This window comes from Ornithorhynchus anatinus, chromosome 6 (genome assembly GCF_004115215.2).
Source record: "Ornithorhynchus anatinus isolate Pmale09 chromosome 6, mOrnAna1.pri.v4, whole genome shotgun sequence".
Lineage (NCBI taxonomy): Eukaryota > Metazoa > Chordata > Mammalia > Monotremata > Ornithorhynchidae > Ornithorhynchus > Ornithorhynchus anatinus.
Window position 1 is genome coordinate 42,987,619 of NC_041733.1, and position 17,628 is coordinate 43,005,246.

Below are 17,628 nucleotides of genomic sequence, written 5' to 3' on the forward strand. Positions count from 1 at the left end.
AGATTCGGGTGGAAGCCGAGCAGGGGTTTTGACCTACCCAGTAATGTAAATAACTTCCTGCCGATTTTACTCTCTTCTTCATTCGCAGAGGAAAGATTACACCGCATTAACAAAGTTTTTGCCACCAAAACATGAGTATGTGCTAGCTGTCAGGATGACGTCAATTCAGTGCAAGCTTTATCAGTACTACCTGGACCACTTAACAGGTAGGCAACTGAAATACTTCTGTTGTTGGTCTCTCGGTAGTAGGCTGTAACTTCCTCTTGCCACAGGGGTGGCATTTTTTGCAATTTTAATTTTCCAACCGTTTTCCCATGCTACAAAGATTTGCGTAGAATACGTGGGCTTATAAAATGGCCGGTTCATCACTTCCAATTCCAAAACGGTAATACTCTCCACTGAACTCACCTCTGCACCTAACTAGGCTCCGGTTAACGTAAACCTGGTGTCTCGTAAGCACGGGGGAAGGATAAAAAGGTAAACACCCAGGCCTCGGGTAAGAGGAAGAGAAGAAGAATGAATGTGGCTGTTGTTCGGGGCGGAAAAAGAGAGCACTCATTACTGTGGAAGAAGTTTTTTGGGTTTTTTTAATAGTACTAGTTAAAAAACCCAAGAGAAAGGCATCAGAGGTACATTTGGGCCCTGAAAAACGGCAATTATAAAATTAAAAAAAAAAATAAATCTTCCCGGAAAGATGGGCCATACTGGCTTTTGACAGTTCTCTCCGTAAGACAGACTAGAAATATTTGGTATTGCCATGCCAAGCCTGAAGCAGCGAGGCCTATTGGAAGGAGCCCAGGTCTAGGAGTTGGGAGTTCTGGGTTCTAATCCCTGCTCCATCAGTTGCCTGCAGCGGGACCTTGGACAAGTTCTGTGCTCCAGTGTCTCCATCTGTGAAATAACATACCTGTGCTCCCACCCGCTTCGATGCCGAACCCCTTGTGGGACAGGGATTGTGTCTGATCTGATCGTATTCTTCTCTCCCCCAGTGCTTGGCACATAAGCGCTTAGCAAGCACAATGATTATTAAGATTATTGGCATACTGGGTCTGTCTAGGGGGCAGTTGATTTAGGCTTGGAAGATTTATGTCTTTTCTATCTTCTCAGGCTTAACTAAACCATATTTGTCATTTCGTCTCCTGCCTCTACATTAGATTGTTAGTTTCTCAGAGGCAGAAATCATGCCTCTTCACTTTTCCCCAAGTACCCATGTGGCGGGGGCGGGAGGGCGGGAGAGAAGGCACACCAATAAATTCTGGGCCTGTCGAGTGGACTTGAGCTTCTTCTCACTCCTACCCTGCTCTCCCACTAATAACCGTGGTGTCAGAGCAGAGCTGTAGCCAACGGGAAAGAGTCCAGAGTGTCTAATAGTAATAATACTTGTGGTATTTAATTGTTTACTATGTGTCTAGCACTGTGTGAGGTATTGGGGTAGATACAAGACAATCAGGGTGGATACCGTTTCTGTCCCCCATGGGACTCAGAGTCTAAGCGGGAGGGAGCAGGGTGGAGTCCCCGTTTAACAGATTCATTCGGTTGTATTTATCGAGCGCTTGCGGTGAGCGGAGCACTGGGATAAGCGCTAGGGAAAGTACAACCCAACAATAAACAGTGACATTCCCTGCCCACACGATGAACTTAGAGTCCAGGGGTGGGTAATTGAAGCAAAGACAAGTGTAAATGACTGGCCCAAGGTCACACCAGTAGGCTGAGCCATTGGTCAAACGGGCCTGTGTTGGGAGTCCCAGGGGAGGTCGCCAGGTGTCTGCCACCTGTTAAGTGCCAGATGTTGCCGGTATTAGACCATAAAATGCCGTGTGGGTCCCTTTCAGAAAGGAAACCAAAAAAAATCACATCCAGATCTCCAACGCCCCGCGATTTGATTTCTTATGTGTGTGTGCTTCCTGGCTGCAAATTTTCTCATGTATCTTTGACCAAGAATCTTAACCGGCGGCATTTTTTTTTCTTCATTTTCAATTATTTAGAAGACGTTTGTTATGATGATCTGGAGAACTTTGTCATTAAACATTTGAAGCTTGGTACTAAGGGATAGTATAACCATGTAGACACTTTAATGGGATTGTTTACGGGACTAGTTTTCTTTGACTGAACAGCAATCTGAAGTTTTCAGGAACAAGATGATGTCATTAAGCCAATTCTATCTTGCATCAAATTGATTTATAGCAGATGCTGAATTGGACATGAAAGGCATCGTGCTGTCTTAATTTCTTTGCTTTTAGTTTTGTAGTTCGGGATGTCTTAGATAAGTTGCCAACTGCCTTTTTTTCAAGTAGTACGCGGGGGCATTGTCTGCCGTATTAGCCGATACCAAAACGTTAACGTTTAGATGTGTCTGCAACTACTCACTAGCTCAAGAGGAGTCAAGTGTTTAAAAATTTAGGAAAAAAAAAAATCCAAGCCTCAAATTATTTTGTGACTGCAGTTAAGAGGAGTAAAACTTCTAAAGCAGTAATAACTATGCCTTGTAAACTCTGGAAGGTATGCTTGTTACATCTTCATCTGGTGCCATGAATCTTTCTGACTGTAAGGTACCTTTTTTTTTTAAGTGAATACAACCTTTATTTTCCTTAAAATAAAACAACTACAATCAAACAGCTCTTTTGAAGCAGCTTCTCCCAGTGCCAAGATGCTTATTAAAGGTTATTCTCTCTTGATTCCCGTAGGTAGACCCTGGGGTTATTTCTCTGCTTTTAAAATAAATGGTGAAATAATTAAAAACCATCCCCATCTACCTCACTAGAATCTTATCAGAATTATCTACGAAGCTCAAGATTCAAATTTAAAATAAGTCCATTATGATATAGTTTAAATATTTTTTTTTCCTTTCAAATTCAGCAGTTTCCTTAAGTTCCTAGGAAACTCTTTTCCATTCGTTATTAACACTCCAATTTAGACTGTAAGCTCTATGTGGGACAGGGACTGTGTCCAACCTGATTAACTGGCGCCTATCCCCAGCGTTTAGAGCAGTGCTTGATGCATAGTAAGCGCTGGTGATGTTTTGTTTTTTCTTTTTTGCTAGTTTTGCTCTGTATTTAAAATATCATTTTATAGTTGCTAGGTTTGTTAAATGTGTCAAAAATGTCAGCTGCCCCCCTAAATATGAATCAGCCTGCATAAATTGATCAGGGTCATTTTCTGTTCCTCCTGTTGTTTCCCATATCATTGGGGCAAAAAATGTATAGGAGTTTGAATACTTAACCCCTTTTTTTTAAAAGAGCCATAGATCACTTCATTGGCTAACTTTCCTGAGAGGTGAAAGAGTTATCTCAAAGTTATTGTATGGAATATCTGACTTAATTTTTCTTCTGCCTATGTCTGGAATGTTACTTGCAGCGAACACTCTGTCCCCAATTCCTTGTTCAGTTAGCCAAACGCAACTGAAGTACTCCTCCCCAAAATTCGATATTCAAAGATTTAAAGAGAACAAAAGAGATTGGAGGGGTAGCTTTTTCAGATAAAATTTCAGTGTCAGTTATCGGAGGCAATATTTCAGTTAAGAAAGGAGCTAAGGGATTAAAAAAAATTCAGATCCACCTGAACTCTGCAATGCGATACGACTCCTGGCAAATGTGTGGGAATGGAGTTTTAAACGAAAGCAATTAAATGGGGCTTGAATTACTTTATCCCTCACTCACTTTATCCTGGGATCCTTTAAAGATAGGCAGTTACTCCATAAACAGTTGTCCACATTCCTAAAATTCACGGGACCTTACTTATCATCATCAACCTCGGTACGATTTCTCGGTTCAGAGCGCCGTCTTAAGCACTCTGGGGACTCCCAAAGAAGGATGGGGACGTGATCCGAGCCCCGGGAGAGTTGAGAGTCTAGCGGAAAAGACAAGCGGAAGTAAATGGATGCATACCCAGTAATTGTGGATATGAGGGAAGGTCTGTATACAGTTGCATAAGTCTGAAAGGTTTTACTTGTCCGTTTTGGAAGAGGGCGTTCATTACACTTGAAAGCATCAACGGGCGACAGCTTCGGCTCTCAGCTCTTCGTATTCCAGAAGAGTTACTGAATAATCCTTTGAACTAGAAAGTGCCTTTCCAGAAGTTTTTGACGGATTCATTCGTGAGCCAACCCTCTTCCCCGGGGTGTCAGGATGGAAATGAAGGGAATCTTTCCGTGCTACCAATATAAATAAAAGTAGAAGATGCATTGATGTTTTCTGAGAGCCATTAGAGTAAGCCTTCTGAGGTGTACAAGACGCATTTAGTGTGTGCCTATTAGAAAGGTAAATATCTGCAGACAAGACTGCAGCCAAATATCTTGGTATGGTTTCGAACGGGATTTTTTTCTTGGACTGTGTTAAAACAGAATCTTGGGGTTGAGAAAATCAGGTTTAAAATGCCAAGCTATAGAATTTCTCTTGTGAAGGTACACCGGAGAAGCCTTACAGAAAGTTTTTTATTTTATATTTTATGTATATTTTTTTCCTTTTGTAACTTGTTCTGATTCTGGAGGTTTCCTAAAAGCAGTTCAGAGACTGATTTTTCAAAACGGGTGGGCCAAGCTCTAAGGTATTTTCTTTTAAGAATTCCTCTCCCCACCTCCCCCAGTTTGGGCATTTGCTTATGGGGGCCTCAATTTTATTGACTAAATAGTCACATACAGATGTAATCCTGCTTTATCTTAGCAGGTTGGGTTTATTTCATTAGCGTCTCATTTTATGTTAAGCTTTTAGTACTTCATTTTATGATAGCTTTTTAATACTTAACCACAAGAGAACATGGGTTCTGACGTGATAGGTAAGGAATTTTGTTTTTAGATACCCATATTAGAAGAATATCTTTAAGCCTTTTTTTAATAGCAACTTGCACCCTAGATTTTGGATTCCTCTCCCCGTCCTTCGACATACCCCCTGTAGAAAGAAGGTAGCAACTACATTTACTTCTAGTTTCCCATGTAGACGGCAAACTTGGAAGTCTACTAAAGCCAAGATGGAGGCTTTACTTGGAAATGTCATCTTAAATTAGTAAGGGTCACATAATTATCACAGCTTTGATTTTATCTTCCTTTAATACAAATACCTTTTAGGGAAAATAATTGGCACCATATTTAGCGTTCGGCGTTATTTTTAAAATTTTCTGGAGGGGACTTAGATGGAAAACTCCGGGTTCATTTAACGGCATATTATTTTCTTCTAAAATGGCCTGTGGAAAGAGGACTGCATTGATATTTTGGCTCTGAAGGTAAGATCTGGTATAACAGGCCATCGCTTGGAAGCGTTAAATTTTAACGATTGGAAAAAGTAGTATATCAGAAGCACATATTTTAAACATTTAACTTTAGTGCAGATTTACGTCCGTGTTGGCGTTGAGTCCACTTCGGTGTCTACTCTAATTTTGTCAGCAGTTTGAAGTCGTAAAACTCAAGGCGAGTCAAAGAGGGCACTTGGAATTAGAGATGCACTACCAGGAGAGGAATACATTGGTGGCATGGAATTAAGCGTTTCAACGTCAAACTCTAACCCAGTACCTTCATCCTCAGGTGTAGGTTGCAGTAGCGAAGGGGGAAGGGGCAAAGCAGGAGCGAAACTCTTCCAGGATTTCCAGATGTTGAGCAGAATCTGGACTCACCCTTGGTGTTTGCAGCTGGACTATATTAGCAAAGAAAACAAGGTAAATCAGATCTATTGAAATACACCTATTTCTTCCCCCATTGAAAACTTTCCAAATAACTGAGGTCCAATGCAAGAAACATTTAATAATTGCATCAGCGGAAAGTTCTTTTGACCCATTCAGTCCGATCGGATGGTATTTATTGAGCACTATGTGCAGAGCACTACAGTGAGAACTTGGGAGAGTATGAAATAAAAACGAACGGAGACGATCCCTGCCCATAATGAGCTTACTGTCTAGAGAGGGAGACATTAAATAAATAAATGTGAGATATGTATGTAAGTGCTGAGGGGCTGGAAGGGGGGGGGGGGGGATAAATAAAGGGAGCAAGTCAGGGCAACGCAGAAGTGTGTCGAGGGAGGAGGAAAGGAAGGCTTAGGAAGTGAGCCTGAAATAAGGTTTTGAAACAGGTGGGGGATAGGGTAATTGTCAGATATGAGATGGGAGGACGTTCCCAGCCAGAGGTGGGATGTGGGTGAGGGATCGGCGGTTAGATAGAAGAGATTGAGGTACAGTGAGAAGGTTGGCGTTAGAGGAGCAAAGTGTGCGGGCTGGGTTGTAATAGGAGAATAAGGAAGCGAGGTAGGAGGGGGCAAAGGTGATTGACTGCTTAGAAGCCAGTGGTGAGGAGTTTCTGTTTGATGTGGACGTGGCTGGGCAACCACTGGAGATGTCTGACGAGTGGGGAACCGTGTCCCGAATGACGCTCAGTCATTTTACCTGCCGCTTCACTTCAGGTTGGAACGCCCGTCTGTGGCTGTTTGGACATTAAGAAAGACACTTTGAAATGGTGGAAGAGTGTTCATTGCCACGAATTTGTTTTTCAGGGCTATTTTGATGAAGACAGTTTGGATGAATTCATAGCTTCAGATTCCGACGAGACCTCAATGAGCTTAAGCTCCGACGATTATGCTAAGTAAGTTGAACTTTTCTCGGTGGACCGGTGGATCTGACCTAAAATCGGTTATAAGTTTGTTTTCTTTTGACATAAGTGCGGTAGATGTCAAGCGATAAGAGTCACGACGTGTTTTTCAGTCACTGGAAATGCGGGTAGATTGCCTCGATTGCCTGACCATCTGATGTTTTCCAGGAAAAAAAAATCCAAGGGGAAAAAAGGAAAAAAAGACAGCAGCTCCAGTGGCAGCGGCAGCGATAACGACGTCGAAGTGATAAAAGTCTGGAACTCAAGATCTCGAGGAGGAGGGGAAGGGAACGTGGATGAACCCTCAAATAACCCCACGGCCTCCGTAAAGCAAGAGGAAAGTGAGTCTGACGCCGAGGTCGATTTTACTGTGACGTACTATTCGTGCAGAGAAACAGCCTAATGGTTGGACTTCGGGTCCGGGAATCAGAAGGGCCTAATTCCGGCTCCGCCACTTGCCTGCTCAGTGACCTCGGGCAGATCGCTTTTCTGGCCCTCGGTTTCCTCAGTTGTCAAATGGGGATGAAGACTGTGCGCCCCATGTGGGACAGGGACTGTGTCCAGCCTGATTACCTTGTATCTCCCCCAGAGCTTAGTACAGTGTCTATAGGCGCTTAACAAACACCACTGAAAAAAGGAAAGAGAAAGGAAAAAAAAAGCTCTGTTGCCTGAGCCGTGTAGGGCACCGTCGCTCAATTCCCAGTGACACCGTCTGCTCTAAAGGAGTGGGATTAATCCCGCCAGAGCCTGGGAACTATGGTCATCATGTGCTCCTCAATAAAATCCACTTCTAACCTATGAGGGTGAATAGCACTCTCGTGCTATAGATATTGACACTACCTTATAGTAGAATTGATTAAAACACAGAAAGCGAGAGCCCACAGTTGGGATATGCCTCCCATCTTACCACGGTTCAGGGACGTGTCAGGAACCTCAGGGTTGCGAGTAGAAACAGCAGCCAAGTGCTGCCTTCATTATCCCATCTGGTTTGTGAATTAAACATCGAGCAAGCAGGTGGCAGTAACGGAGCTAGAATATAACGGTCCCACTGAGATGAAATTGCACGTAAAAGCGGGTCTGCCGACGGGACTTGAAATAGCGGCAGTTCTCTTTAATCTAGTAGAGCAGCAGCTTTCTGTTTGAGTTGACTGCAGTCGGCTTGCCGTTGAAGCGTCTCTCTCATCCCCTTCCCCGGGGTCGTCCTATAAGGCTCGGTGCGGGACCTCTTGGTCCGCTCCCTCGGTACCCACTCTCGAACCCATCCGCTTGCCCGACTCCAGGCCCCGTCTCTATGCGAGTGACTCGGAAATCTACCTCTCGTCCTGATGCGTCCCCCGCTCTTCGGTCCTTCGTCTCACCCGGCCCCTAGGATCGTCCATACGGGTGGCCTGTTCGCGTCCCAGACTCAGCATGTCCAAACCGAACTTCTCGCCTCTTCCCCGAAACCACGTCTCTTCTCTTCATCTGTCTCGAGGCCGACCGCTCGCCCACGTCCCGCCTCTGGCATGAAATACTCTCCCTCCTTGTATCCCAGGCCCATGCTCTAGCCATTAAGTCATGGCAAGGGGACCACCTTTTTGCACGAATCCATGCCAAACGTAGATTCAGAGGTGAACTTCATCATCAGGGGCATCTTCCTCACACCTACATGTGGAGGATGTAGGTGGTGATAGACAAGAATGCTATGATCAGGTCTGCGTCCATAAGCACCTACTTGGTGCAGAAGGGCTGAGGTGCTCGTTGGACGCCTTACGTCCCAAGGAAGGGAAGAGTGAATCGTGGAAGGCCACCTGGAGAAGGTGCTTTTATCAGAGTGGCTTTGAAGGTAGGCGAAGGTGTGGCCTGGGGAATTTGAAGGGGGCGAGGAGGAGGGTAGAGAGCAAAAAGACCGAGGCGGGAGAAATGAAAATGAGGCACAGGGGTATCGTGTAGTTTGAGGGGAAGTGTATGAGCTGAGGCAGAGTGGGGAAAGAGAATGGCTAAGTAAGGGGCGTGTACCTTGAATTCAAAGTTTGTCAGAGGAATCGTAAGGAGAATGTGTGTCAGAGGTGTTTAAGGAGTGGGGAGATGTGCAGCGTGACATCGAAAAGTGATCCAGACATCAGGAAGAAGGGTGGGTTGTTGAGGGGAGACACGGGAGGCGGAAATAACCGCGTGAAATAACCGCGTGGAGCCTGAATCACACATCCTGCCTCGTACTCATTAAATGCTTACTAAGCACTGGGAGAGATAAAGGATAATCAGATCAGACACAGTCCCAGCCCCACGTGAGGCAGTCTGAGTCAGAAGGAGGAAGATTTAATCCCCGTTTTACAGACCGAGGTCCCTGAAGCACAGAGTTAAGCAACTTGCCCGAGGTCACACCGCAGGCAAGTGGCGAAGCCGGGAGTAAAACCCAGGTCCCCCTGACTCGCGGGACCATGCTCTTTCCACTAGGCCATGCTGCTTCTCAATACCTGGGTATTAAAAGTGTCTGAATTAGGGTGGTGATCCTTTGGATGGAAGGGAATGGATAGAACTAGGAAATACTGTGGAGGAAAAACCCATAGGCTTTAGCGACAGCCTGCATGTGGGAATTGAAAGAGAGGGAATGTTATTCCGGAAATTAAAACCATAACTACTGAGAACAACTATTTTACATTTTCTCTTTATTTTTGCGGGTGAGAGGGGGGTTTTTTTTTAAAAAAAAAATAGCATTTTTCCTTTTTGGGGTAATGCAAATTGTCAGTGGATTCTTGAACTTCTCACCTTGCTTGAAATAAAAGCAGCACAGCGAGTATGTCGTCGCAGCGGAACATTTTCTGCTTTTGATCATAATTTGCTGACAGAAAACTGAGCTCCTACCATATTCCCACATTAAAACTACAAAGTGAACATGTTTGCAACTCACTGTTCCTTAAGATATAGGTAAAATGAATACAGTTTGCCAGTAGACCTGGTCGTTATCACCTTTTGGTTTCATAAGCATGAACAGAACTGCATATTTTATCAGTTTATGCTTTCCTTTGGATTGGGCAAACCACCTGGAGCCAAACTTCAGTTTGATATCTAGCTAGTTTTCCTTGTGTAGATGTGTAGATCTCAAGCAGCTTTGCTCCAGAATATGACACCAAAAATCCCGTTAACAAATGAAAAGCTTGCTCTAATCTTGAACACGACAGGCTGTCCAGTAGAGAGGCAGCATGGCGTAGTGGATGGAGCAGGGGTCTGGGAGTCCGAAGGTCATGGGTTCTAATCCTGGCTCTGCCACTTGTCTTCTGTGTGGCCTCGGTCAAATCAATTCTCTGGGTCTCAGTTACCTCACCTGTAAAATGGGGATTAAGACTGTGAACCCTGTGTGGGACAGGGAGTATGTCCAGCCCGATTTGCTTGTATCCACCCCAGTGCTTAGTACACTGCCTGGCACACAGTGAGCGCTTAATATGTTCCATAATTATTATGACTATTATTACAGAGCTAGATAGGCAGTGGGAAAAGGGGGCATCTCAAGAGAAAAAAAAAAACCAGGCTCTGTTGGCCTCCAGCGATGACAAACCTAGGAATTAGGGCTGCTGATTGGTCAGCATCAGATTTTATTCACTAATATTTCTCAGAGCGGTGTGCTTTTGCAGTGCACTTCCTTTGTGGTGGTATTGTCTTGGACCTTGAGCCGTGAGCACATGTTCTGTCAGAGATTGCGGTGCCTGGGTAGGGATGATGAGTGGTTGCTTATAATTAGGTAACTTTCTTTGGTCACAGTATTTACTGAGGCCTTTTAGCTGTGCGTCAAACCCTGGGCTCAGTGCTGTGGTAGGTACAAGGTAATTAAATTGGACACAGTCCCTGCTCCACACTAGCATCGAGAAACAGGGGTCATATTGCCATTTTACCATTTATTTTAGTGTCTCCCCTATCATATCGTACGTTGCTTGAGGCTAGTGATGAGAAGCAGCGTGGCTCAGTGGAAAGAGCACGGGCTTTGGAGTCAGAGGTCATGGGTTCAAATCCCGGCTCGGCCACTTGTCAGCTGTGTGACTTTGGGCAAGTCACTTCACTTCTCAGTGCCTCAGTTACCTCATCTGTAAAATGGGGATTATGACTGTGAGCCCCACGTGGGACAACCTGATTCCCCTGTGTCTACCCCAGCGCTTAGAACAGTGCTCGGCACATAGTAAGCGCTTAACAAATACCAACATTATTATTATCATTAGTGATCGCATGTCTTGCCTGGACGTATAGCACAGTGGTCTAGACATGATACAGATGATACAGATGGGGCAGTTGAGGCCCAGAGAGGTGAAGCGACTCTCCCCGGTGACAGAGCTGGGATTATAGAACCCCAGGCCCCAGGCCTCCTGTTTCCCAAGCCCCACACTCTTTCCACTAGGCTGTACCCCGTCGTGAGATTTGTGTCAGTCAAACTAATTACAGGCGGTAACTTAATTATTCCCTCCCTAATCCAAACCAGACTTAGAAAGCCTTTTTACTGGACCCATTGTAATGTAGGATGAGCAGCGTGATGCAGAACAGGACTTTCCAATCCCCATTTGACCGAGTTCCTGTGTGATCTATTTCCATCTTATTTTTGTGTGTGTGTGTGTGTGTGTGTGTCTTCCCTACCAGATTGTAAACTCCTTAGGTATACTGATTCTCTTGTCCGCTCCCAAGGGCGTGGAGAAGTGCTCTGCACACAGGCCTTCAAGTGCTGTTGAAATACCCATCGATTGATTTGGGGATCCTTTCTTGAGTAGAATGCGTTTGCTGTGTGACCTTGGGCAGGTTCCTTAACTTCTGTACCTGTTACCTCATCTGCAAAATGGGGATTAAGACTGGAGTCCCAGGGCCTTGTATCTACCCCAGTGCTCGGCACATAGTGAGCGCTCAACAAATATCGTATCAATATTTTTTTAAAAAACCCATGAAACTCAGTGATTTTTCTAGTGGTGCTCGGAGTTGGGTTTGGTCGTTGAACAGACACTAAATAACCATGGACTGTATGTGTCCCTTCTACGAAAGTGATGAAAGGGGGATGGCCCCGGACCGATTCTTTGAGTTCAGCTCTCATCCTTCCTTCTCGCAGGTCCCTGAGAAGACCTGGGAGGTTTGCAAGCAGGGCTGAAAAGATCCAAAATACGGGCTTTCCTGGCCTCGTAGCTCTTCAAAGTCCGTCCTCTCACAGTCCTTGTAAACCCTGGAGCATCTCCTCACTCTTCTCACCCCTGTGCTCAAAAATGAAAAGTTGGCACTTGGGCCCAAAACAAGGGCACCCCAGATACTGAATTCAGTAAAGAAGGTCTTATTCTGATAGGCAGAACGAGGATGGTTGATGGTTAAGCGGGTTCCCGAACAGCAGTTTTCCACCGCAGTGCAGAAACTTAGCTCTCCACAATCCAAACTTTCTTTCCCCTGGCTAGCCTGGTTCCTCTCGTCCACGAATAAATCCAAATTCTGCTCATACCTGCCTGTCTGGGGCAGCAAATTCTACAAGCTTACCCTCTGCTGTGGGAAGACAGGGATCAAGTTGGTTATTTTTAACTGCCCATTCTTCAGTCTCTTGTTCTGGTTGAGGGACATTTGGGAGCAGTTATTCTGGGTCTAAGAAATGCAAACCAATTGAGCATTCAGGGTTATCACAGATGATAACAGCAATAATAATGATAATAATTACAGCATTTGTTAAACGCTTACCTTTGCCTAGCACTCATCTAAGCACTGGGGCAGATACAGGATATTCGGGATAGACAAAATCCCTGTCCTACATAGGGCTCACAATCTTAATCCCCATTTTATAAATGAGGGAACTGAGGCTCAGAGAGGTTGTGACTTGCCCAAGGTCACACAGCAGACAAGTGGCGGAGCCGGGATTAGTACCCAGGGCCTTCTGACTCCCAGGCCCATGCTCTGTCCACTCGGCCACGCTGTCATCCTGTCAAACAGAGCCCCCATCCCACGTAGCGCTCACCATGTAAGAGATAGTTGGAGCAGATGAGGAAACGGGCATAATTTAATTTTGGCCTTGCATTTACCATTTATGATTTTGGAAGCTTCGAATGTCCCCTCTCTGCCTGCATATTTCATATTACCAGATGAAGAAGTCTCACTTTCATCAGAAGCTTCCCCATTCTCCGGTCACCTTGGTTGCCCTTCTCTGTTTTGTCTTCAGCTGTATTCTGTCGATCAATCAGTGGTATTTTTTGAACGCTTACTTTGTGCAGACCACTGTAAAAGTGCTTGTCGGGGAATACAGTACCAAAGACTTGGTGGACACATTCCCGAACGTAGAGTCTAGAGGAGTTTTATTGAGTGCTTTCTCCAGCCCCGCAACACTTACGTACGTATCTGTAACCTATTTATATTAATATTTGCTCCCCATTTAGACCGTAAGCTTGTTGTGGGCAGGGAATGTATCTGTTTATTGTTGTTATTGTCCTCTCCCAAGTGCTTAGTACAGTGTTCTGCTCACAGTAAGTGCTCAATAAATACGACTGACTGACTGCTTTTATTACCAAAGGACCTTACGTTACTCATTTTATTTTATCCCTCACAACATCCTTGCGAGGTAGGATCGGGTATTATTTTCCCCATTTTACAAATGGGGGAAAGGAAGGTATGGGGCAGTAAGGTAACTTGCCCTAGATCACACAGTCGACAAGTGACAGAGCCAGGATTTGCACCCGCGATCTTCTGACTCCCAGGGCTGTGGCTCTTCCATTAGGCCACACTGCCTCCCAGTCCATTGCTTCGCAGCTATCCCAGATGTACCTTTCCTTCTTCAGATTTGACGATCTGTTTAAAGCGCAGGGTAATTTTTGCTTTCTTAGGTAAACCCACTTCCTCTTCCAACCCGGGCAGTCCAGCCCCAGATTGGTACAAAGACTTCGTTACCGATGCTGATGCGGAAGTATTGGAGCATTCTGGAAAAATGGTACTTCTCTTCGAAATTCTGCGGATGGCAGAGGAACTTGGGGATAAAGTGTAAGTTGTTAGTTTATTTTGTTAGAATTTTTTTTTTTGCTTAACTGTTTTCATGCAGGTAACTGTTGAGCTTGATTTAACATTGTTTCTCTCTAATGGTTTTTTCTTCAACTGGATCCAATATATTTTATTGGCGCTCTCTAACTAAAGTAATTGGCTTCTGGAGAGAGATCCCCAGATTTCACAGGTATCTGGCAGAGAGGTTGTGCGAAGCCACATTTTATTTTAACGAGAGTGGTAATCTCACAGGCACTGCGGGGGCTTTAGGCCCAGGGCGGGCAAGTAATTTTTCTGCTGGGACTCATTCACTGGACTCATTCACTGGCCACAGAAGCCCCTCGCCTGTCTGGGACCACGTGCCGACGTACCTGGACGGCGGGGTCTCGGTACATAAATGTTTCCTCAAGTCTCCTGTCGGAGGAGTTTGCCCATTAATCTGGGAATCTCATTATTTGCCGCTGCTGCGATCCAAGCGGGGAAGGAGGAGGAGGAGAGACAGGCACGTAGGATAAGGCGAACTGACGGTTCAGATGCCCCACAGCAGGAAAATAAAACTAGATGAAATCTAAGGGCGTTCACAGCAAGAAACAGAGCAGGACTCTAATTCAGTCCTTGGACATCCCCCTGCTCAAGCTAAACCATCTTGGGTAAAAGAGGTGCGACAGCTCTCCCGGCTTTCTAAATTTGGAGATGGTGAAGTAGAAGGTCCTCTCTCAGGACCGCACCTGGAGAATTTCCAGTCCTCTACCCATCTAGGCTTCGGGAGGGAGGGTAAAGCAGAGGCCTGTCCATTCCATTCCTAGCTTGGCCAGTGGCTAGAGAGTGGAAGGCCTTCTGCTACAAGTCAAAACTCACCCGTGTTGGCCGGCGCCGGCAGGGGAGAGAGTCGAGGGAGGAGATTCGAGTTTACTGTGCCGAAGAAGGCGATGGTAAACCACTTGCGTATTTTTACCAAGAAAACTCTATGGATACACTACCGAACGATGACAGGTGGAGGTGGGGCGTTCTGGGAGGGATGTGTCCTTGAAGTCGCTATGGGTTGGAGACGACTCGACAGCGTAAGACAAGACAGGTAAGAAGTGGAAGGCCGGCAGGGGCTGCTCATACTTTGATCCCTCCTGTTTTCTTCTCGACTTCCTTCCTCCTCTCCTTTCCTTACTGGAGTCGAGTGATGAGGAGGTCATTTCCACTTTTTTTTTTCCCGATTAAAGCCCTCTTCTAGTATTGTAATTACACCTGTCTACATCTTTTATTTGGGTAGTGAATCTGGGACCGAGTAAAAGTTCTAAAAAAAAATCAGACAGGTGGATTTTTCTTTTGTTGTTGAAAATTAGGACTAGTTTTAGGAAACTCTTATGCTACTGCTTTATCTTTTATTTTTTTTTTCCTTCTTTTCCAGGCTTGTTTTTAGCCAATCTCTCATATCATTGGACTTGATTGAAGATTTTCTTGAGCTGGCTAGTAGGGAGAAGTCGGATGATACAGATAAGCCTCTTATTTATAAAGGTGAGTTAGCATTTCTATGCTGTGCCTTGGAAAAATGATTTTTGGTATCCACATTTTAATGGTTGTCAGTATTGGAATTCAGTGATCATGTTTGCCTCATTTCTCTGTCTCCCCTAGAATAGTATTGTTCCCCGGAGAGTAACTTAACAGTGCTTGTTGGATTCTGGGTACTTGGAAGTTCACTGATAGCTTTATTTGGAAACATTAACACAAAGATTCCCGAAACTATGGGGACCATTGACACAAAATTTAGTGATGCCATTTATATATTTATCATTTTTACATTCCCCTTGGATCCTAACATCATTAAATGGGAATTATTGCTGAACTCCAGAAGCGTACTTAGCACTCAGCTGTAGAGAGGCAGTTTTGATCCCTTCTCCGTAGAATTAGTGAAGCACTTCCCTCGCAGGAGCCCATATTCAGTGTCAGGGAGAGAACTAATGGACTCAGAACCAAACCCTGCTCAGATAATAATAATTACGGTATTTGTTAAGCGCTTACTATGTGCCAGGCACTCTTTAAGCGCCAGGGTGGGTAGAAGCAAATCGGTTGGACCCAGTCCCACGTGGGGCTCTCAGTCTCAATCCCCATTTTATGGATGAGGTAACTGAGGCACAGAGCAGTAAAGCAACTTGCCCAGTGTCACACAGCAGACAAGTGAGAGAGCCGGGATTAGAACCCAAGAGATGAAGTGCATGCTCTGAGCGGGAAGGGGCACAGAGGATATGGTCAGAAGTTCAAATGAACCAGAACCCGAGGGAAAAACAAACCGGATGAAATGGAACAGCTTTAATAGCAAAAAGTCATAGCAGTTAATTTCCAATCTCTGGACATCAGCCACCTCAAGGCAAAATCTCGTGCAAAAGACTGCTTATACCTTGTCGTGGGCAGCGGACGTGTCTGTTTATTGTTACATTGTACTTTCCCAGTGCTTAGTACAGTGCTTTGCACACAATAAGCGCTCAATAAATGCAACCGGAATGGACATTCCCAACCTTCTCAACGTTGGGCTGGTAGTCTACGTTCACTCTTCTCTCCTGGGTTGGGGAGAAGGGAGATGCTATCCTCCCTTGATAGTCTGGTTAGGAAAGTTTGGATCGTATTTAACTTGGGTTACAAAGGGCATAACTTGAGGTTCGTGGCTGACGAAGACCCCCGAAAGAAGCTTACTGGCCATCCTCTACACTGTAAGGTCATGCGGAAAGGCAGCGTGTCCGTTTATTGTTGTATTGTACTCTCCCAAGCAAAGCACTGTAGTAAACACTTAGTAAATGCGATTGACCGTTCCCTGCAGCCCTTTGCAGTTAGAAATCGCATCCACCCCTCCCACCAGGAAGCCTTTGGAGCATGACTTGGAGATAGAAAGGCTACAGACAGCCAAGCAAGCAGTTTATCCTCCAAACCTTACAGCTCCTCATAACTCCGACAGAGTCAGTCAGTCAGTGGTATTTGATGAGCGCTTACTGCGTAGCGTAGAAAAGGGTCATGCAGCAACATTAGGGAGCTCAAGTGACCAGTGATGGGGTGATGGGGGAAGAACTAAAGTGATTGAAACTGTATGATCCAGGCTCTCTTTTTCTTTACCAGATCCACCCCCTCTGTATTAAAGTGTGCATGGAGGTATTTGAGAGAAACAGGGAAAGAATTCATTTTCAAAGCCTGTATGTTCATGAATTTACACCTCTGTAAGCAATTGGCGTATTCAAAAGAACTGATTTTTCTGTTCTTGACTACAAGGTCACTCCCTTCAAATTCTAACCTTTTGCTTAGTTTCTTCCCGGATTTAGAGTTTTAAGAAATTACCGAGTCAGTGGTCACAACTCTTTTTGTGTGATCTTTAGTTTCTTTTTTTTTTTTTTTTTCATTTTGTTTTGTTGTTAATCTCATTAACCCACATTTTTCAGATATTTTGTTTTGCACTCAGCTCCGGGCTTTTATTGCAGATCACTTACAGGTCTCAAATATTTTGAAGATTATTCAAAGCACCTGCAGTGACTTCATGTGATTTTTTTTTTTAAGTGTTCCTTGTTTTATGATGTTCAGCGTGGTCCTTGATTTTTGTTAAAAAGTTCCACCCTTGGTGGTGGGTGTGGCATTCTTCTGACATGAGAGAACACGTAAATTCCACTAATTCACCGGTACTTCCTACGCAACTGCTCTGACTTTAATTGATGGCACAGTGGGGTTCATTTTGTGTAACTAAGCCTTGACCTTCAGGGAAAATGAAAGGGTCGTTATAAAGCGAAAGAGAAAAATCTGCTTCTATCAGCTGTATTTTTTTTTCCACATCTGGCAAGAAGTAGCTGTAACTCAGAACCTAATTAAACTCAAACAGCTGTTCTAAATTTAAACCCGGCAATGATTAGACCTTGACTTTTTTTTGAAATGCCCCTTTCAAGCATTCACTTAAGCGTTCCAATTTGTACAAGAGGTCTGTAGCGATAGTAATTCGAAACAGGCAAACCGTAAAGATCAATTAGAAAATTAGGGTTACTGGTATCGTGCCTAAAGGTTAAATGTAGTTCCTTTTTAGAATTAACGTGGGCAACGAGGTCGGACGAGAAACCCGACGGATGATTCAGCCGCAGATCTACTGGGGC

General features: G+C 44.7%; 1 protein-coding gene across 2 annotated transcripts in view; it reads left to right on the forward strand.

Moving 5' to 3' along the window:
- The window catches only part of ATRX (ATRX chromatin remodeler), a 158,256-nt gene that overhangs the window by 105,354 nt on the left and 35,274 nt on the right, over nt 1-17,628 (forward strand). For both annotated transcript variants that reach the window (XM_029067289.1, XM_029067291.2), the window contains exons 22-27: nt 89-206; nt 5,513-5,643; nt 6,471-6,559; nt 6,734-6,906; nt 13,366-13,519; nt 14,919-15,025. In XM_029067289.1, the coding sequence (XP_028923122.1) occupies nt 89-206; nt 5,513-5,643; nt 6,471-6,559; nt 6,734-6,906; nt 13,366-13,519; nt 14,919-15,025 (772 nt within the window). The remainder of the gene's footprint in view (nt 1-88; nt 207-5,512; nt 5,644-6,470; nt 6,560-6,733; nt 6,907-13,365; nt 13,520-14,918; nt 15,026-17,628) is intronic.